The sequence below is a fragment of the Notothenia coriiceps genome, unplaced genomic scaffold (genome assembly GCF_000735185.1).
Source record: "Notothenia coriiceps isolate Sejong01 unplaced genomic scaffold, NC01 NC01_scaffold00028443, whole genome shotgun sequence".
NCBI classification, from domain to species: Eukaryota; Metazoa; Chordata; class Actinopteri; order Perciformes; family Nototheniidae; genus Notothenia; species Notothenia coriiceps.
The window spans coordinates 43,899-48,786 of NW_011361144.1; the positions used below are offsets into that span (position 1 = coordinate 43,899).

Consider the following 4,888-nt stretch of genomic DNA (forward strand, 5'->3'; position numbering starts at 1 on the left):
TACCATCATCCAAGGGTAGTTTTCACTATAAGTAAAAAATATTTTTTGGACGGACACTATAATCTATGTTCAATCGGAATTTTCTTTAAAATAAAAAACATCTATATTGATTCTGACTTTTCTACATCCAACTCACAGGTTTACCATTACCTAGAGAAAAAAGATTATTAAGTTTCCCCTTTTAGAAGTGTAGTTATGGTCATTTGTTCTGGAAATGTCATTTTTCGAGCCTGAGACCTGAAAAACAGGCTTGGGGTTTAACAGGTTAAAGGGTTTGGTTCATTTGGGTTTTCTCTACAAATATCTTTTCATTTCCTGAGAATTTCCTGTGAAGGTATTTTGAAGAAACATTTATTAAACATTTCCTTTCTTTAAAATCTGTGCTTTTCCTACTGTGAAACTGACACGTTCACTGAGAAAGGCCTTAATGCTGAAATTATTTGTCTTTCTGCGTCTAGATATTACTCTGTGCTGTACCCGTTGGAGAGGAAAATCTCCGATGCGAGATCCCGAGATCTGGTCATCTACATCTGGGTCCACGCCATGGTGGTCAGCCTCCCCGCGTTCGCCGTGACCAATGTGACGGATGTGTACGTCACCTCGTCCTGCTCCGATGACCACGCCCGCTCGCTGGGCCACATGGTGTACGTGTTGGTCTACAACGTCACCACGTTGATCATGCCTCTCGCGCTGGTCTTCTTCTTCATGCTGCTGATCCGCAGAGCACTCAGCAGCAGCCAGAAGAAGAAGGTGATCATCGCGGCGCTGCGGACTCCCCAGAGCAGCATCTCCATCCCGTACGTGTCCCAGAGAGAAGCCGAGCTGCACGCCACGCTGCTGGCAGTGGTATTGGCCTTCTCCGCCTGCAGCGCCCCCTACGGAGCTCTGGTGGTGTATCGCACCATCTTGGCAGACACTAAAGAGCTCCCCGCCTCCTTGTACCTGACGGCGCTCTGGCTCCCCAAGGTGTCCCTGCTCACAAACCCTCTTCTGTTTCTCACTGTGAACCGCTCGGCGCGCCACAGCTGGCTGGACCTGCTGGCCCGGATCCACAGACGCTACAGCCGCCGTAACGTGGTCAGCACCGGGGCACTGGACTCTTTGGGAGCGGAGGGGGTGATCGGGGAGCCGGTTGGGCTGGAGACCGCCGGCCGCTCCGGGAGCCAGCTCCTGGAGATGTTTAACATCGGCCAGCAGCAGATCTACAGGCCCTCTGAGGAGGAGGAGGACGTGGAGAACGAGGTCCCTCCTCAACTATCAGGGGGCTGCTCTGGGCCTAAAGACGACCTCAAGGGCAGGTCGAGACTGGGGAGCTTTAGAGGGGAGGTGATCACCACAAAGGACCCTCTGCAGGGGTCAGGGGGGGGTCTGATCATCACTAAGGATGGCCCTCCTTTAGTCACAGCGCCGCGGACGTCTCCGGTCCACACGTGTGCTTACGCCTCTTCATCTCAGGTGGCCCCAGCGACCCCTACCGAGGCGGAGGACTCCCCACAGTTTGGGTTCGGACCCTTCGAGCTGCCCCCCCAGTGGTTACCAGAGACAAGGAACAGCAAGAAGAGGCTGCTGCCGCCGCTGGGGAACACCCCCGAGGAGCTGATCCAGACCAAGCTGCCCCGGCCGCGGCCCGAGAGGCGGATCAGCCGGAACAACAAGGTGAGCACCATCGCCACCGTGGACCTGTGAACCGCCTCTGATCCGCAGCTCTGGACCCCACTCATTACAGGGGGTGGGGGGGGGGGCTTCGGCAGGATATTGATGTGTCAAGCTGCTCGGTGAGACGCCGCTTGGTTTCTCTTTGTCAATTCAAACATTTTTTCAATTTTCTCAGACGCTTTGTAGAAGGTTTTTCAGCTCGACTACTGCAGTTTTCTTATTGGACAAGAATCAGTTTGATATCAAATATTTACCACGCTGGGTGAAATGTGTCCAACTTCCCTTGCGACTCGGACAGATCCAATTACTTGATTAAGGACTTCTATAACAGCTGCATGATTATTGGGACAACAGATCTCTGTTTTTGAATCTGTTTTGATTAGAGCTGGCATCGGTAGTTGAACAGGACACACTGTACAAATCCAATTATCCCGAGGGATGCACTGATACAGAATAATATATTTCCATAGCACATTATGAAGTGAGGATATTGAAACTACTATCAACACATTTTGTAAAATGGTTATGCTGTGATTGCACTCTGTAAATGAACACATCTCAGTGTCAGTCCTTTCTCTTAACCCTTTGTGGGAATGTTTTTTGTAACTATGTTTGCTTCACTTTTTGGGATTAACTCGTCCCTCGCTGGCCTTTTTTTCTCACGTCGCTTTTGAGAAATATTTACATATCCTCTAATGTGTTAGATGTTGTTGTCATTTGTACTTCAAATGTAAGTGGATTTGATAAAGATAAAAAATGCAGATGTAATGTATGCAAATACCTGTTATAAAAATGTGAAATGTTCAGGGTTTATCTGTGTTTTTAGACTTGTTTTCTGGAACACACAGTGCATTACATAAACAGAAAAAATGGAAGAACGTTACCAGTATGTTTTAATACAAAAATACACAGAAAAGAAAATCCAGCTCCAAGTATCCACGAAAAATCAATTTCATGGATTTCTCCCTGGTTTTCCTGAAAATCAATTCCTCAATCGAATGACTGTGAAAAAAATTAAGCGGAAAAAAAAGCCGTAGTACAAGCGCGGCTTTTTACATCATCAGAAGCTGTGAAATGGTTTTCAATTTCTCAGACTCTCACCCTGTTGGCTGTGTCTCCCGTGTGAGGCATAATTCAATAGTAGCAGCCTCAACCTGAAGCTTTGGCCGAGGCAAACAGAGCCGGGCTGCACTTCAAATATTTGTCAAGCTGTAACTCCCTTCTGGGCTACCCACAATCCCCTGCTGTGTCCACAAAAACCTGGATGCATATGCTGCATCCTACCTGTGCTGTTATCAGGTGGAATTGTGCACTCACACTTGACTGGAAACAGTATACATTGCTACTACTTAAAAGCAGGATGTAATGTGATTATTCTTCTACGTCTGCTGCTCTGTTGTTGACTTTTTAGAGACTGTTATGGCAAAAAACAGTAGCTGCCATGGTGGAGATACAGTTTTGAGTCTTAAATGCTGCGCGTAATTCAATGCGTCACAGTGCAACAGGAAAACCATTGATTTCTTTGGTGTGTTTAAGAATACTCTGGCCTTCACTCATTTTTTCCACATGATTTAATTCAGGTCTTATTCAAACAACCTTTTACTGAGACCATTATGAGCTTGACGACAGAGGTTCAGAGCAGTGATATTATACAGAAAGGGTTTAACATGAGGTGAGTCTTGGAACCTGATTTGCACAAAAGGCTTGACATTTCAAATGAATATAAAACCCATTTTCCACATCTGGTTCTTATGACAGATTGCATCCTACATAGACACAATGTGCCATATCCTCCTGGGACCCAGCCCATTGAAAATGTCCACTGTAGGACATTTTGTTAACATGCATCTCCTTTTACTCTTTTGAGCTACTCTATCAATCCCTGATGTACTGTACAGAGGACATCCTGGTCTTTCCAGTGTTATGTCATTGGTTAGAATTGCATGCTGGGAAGTTCCTCTTTCTTTTCATCCAAAATGGCTGGCATACCAAAAACTAAATGTTATAGAAGCAGGAGAAGTCAAATATTGTTGAATAATTGTAATTTTTACCATGAAAATCATATATGTTCTTGTTTATTAACATGTGAGGAACTATATAATTAGTTCTGAAAGCAATTCAATAATTCAAGTTTTCAAATAACAGCCCTTTTATAAATGTCCATTCTATGGACGTCAGGACCGTCTTCATGGACTTAATGACTCAATATTGTTGCAGGAGACGGAACTGAAGCAGACATTTTCTGCACCAGATAGTTAAGGGAGATTCAGATTTTGAGCTCTCAGATGATGAGAGAGATGAGGATTTCACACCTGGGATAGAAGAGGGTCAAGAGGAAGGGGGGGAAAGATGCAGGAGGCTCCATGAGCGCACAGATACAGACAGAGAGACAGATAGGGACGAGCTGGAAAGACATGGCCCTCTGTGAGCCAAGAGTAGCACGTATGTCTTATTGATGTTTATATTTTAAGTGGAGCCATGAAAAATGAGAATTGCCTCAGGAATGCAAGCTTTGTTTCTATGAGCAAGGTCAAATGGAGACCACATCCATGCAACTAGTCAAGATGACCCTACAGCCCCTGCCGACTGGAGTCAATGAGGTACTTTTCCACTACATTGACTACAAACTCTTTGAAGATCTGGAAAGATTCACCAAAAACCAAACTAGTTTTTTAGTGACCAAATAAACAGCAATGTTCAGATCAATTACTTATTCATGTTTTAAATAAAGGTGAATGTATTATTGTATTAATATCACTCTATAACCATGATACGTTACATAGTCTATCTGTTCATTTTGGCTGTCTTTTCAAACTAATATGGTCCCGGCGTCCTCTACAGTGGACATACTGTAACATTTAAAAAAAAGTCTAAATTGCAAGATGTCTTTTTCACACTAAATAGGTAGGAAATCACAAGAAAAAGGAAATTGGAAGACACTTTTTTTCCTCGGGTCCCAGGAGGATATAATATTACAGTTGAACTTATAGTCACACAAGAAGAAGAATGTATGTATTTATCCTAAAAAAAACAGAGAGTGCAGAGAAAGTAAATATTTCATTTGATCGTTTTACAGACAGATTCAACGTGGTCTTTCCAGTCAGGAAGGCTGGTGTCAGATGATGAAACAAACAATTGATTCCATATTCTTTACTTGTAATCTCATTATTACAAGCTGTAATCATGATCTTCCTCATCATCGGGTTTCGGGGTGCGATAAAATCAACCTTGA

General features: G+C 44.2%; 1 protein-coding gene across 1 annotated transcript in view; it reads left to right on the forward strand.

The window, feature by feature from the left end:
• The window catches only part of gpr176 (G protein-coupled receptor 176), a 21,893-nt gene extending 19,305 nt beyond the window's left edge, over positions 1 to 2,588 (forward strand). Inside the window, exon 3 of the mRNA XM_010785946.1 lies at positions 459 to 2,588. Within this exon, the coding sequence (XP_010784248.1) occupies positions 459 to 1,686 (1,228 nt within the window). The 3' untranslated portion in view covers positions 1,687 to 2,588. The remainder of the gene's footprint in view (positions 1 to 458) is intronic.
• The last annotated feature ends 2,300 nt before the right edge of the window (positions 2,589 to 4,888 follow it).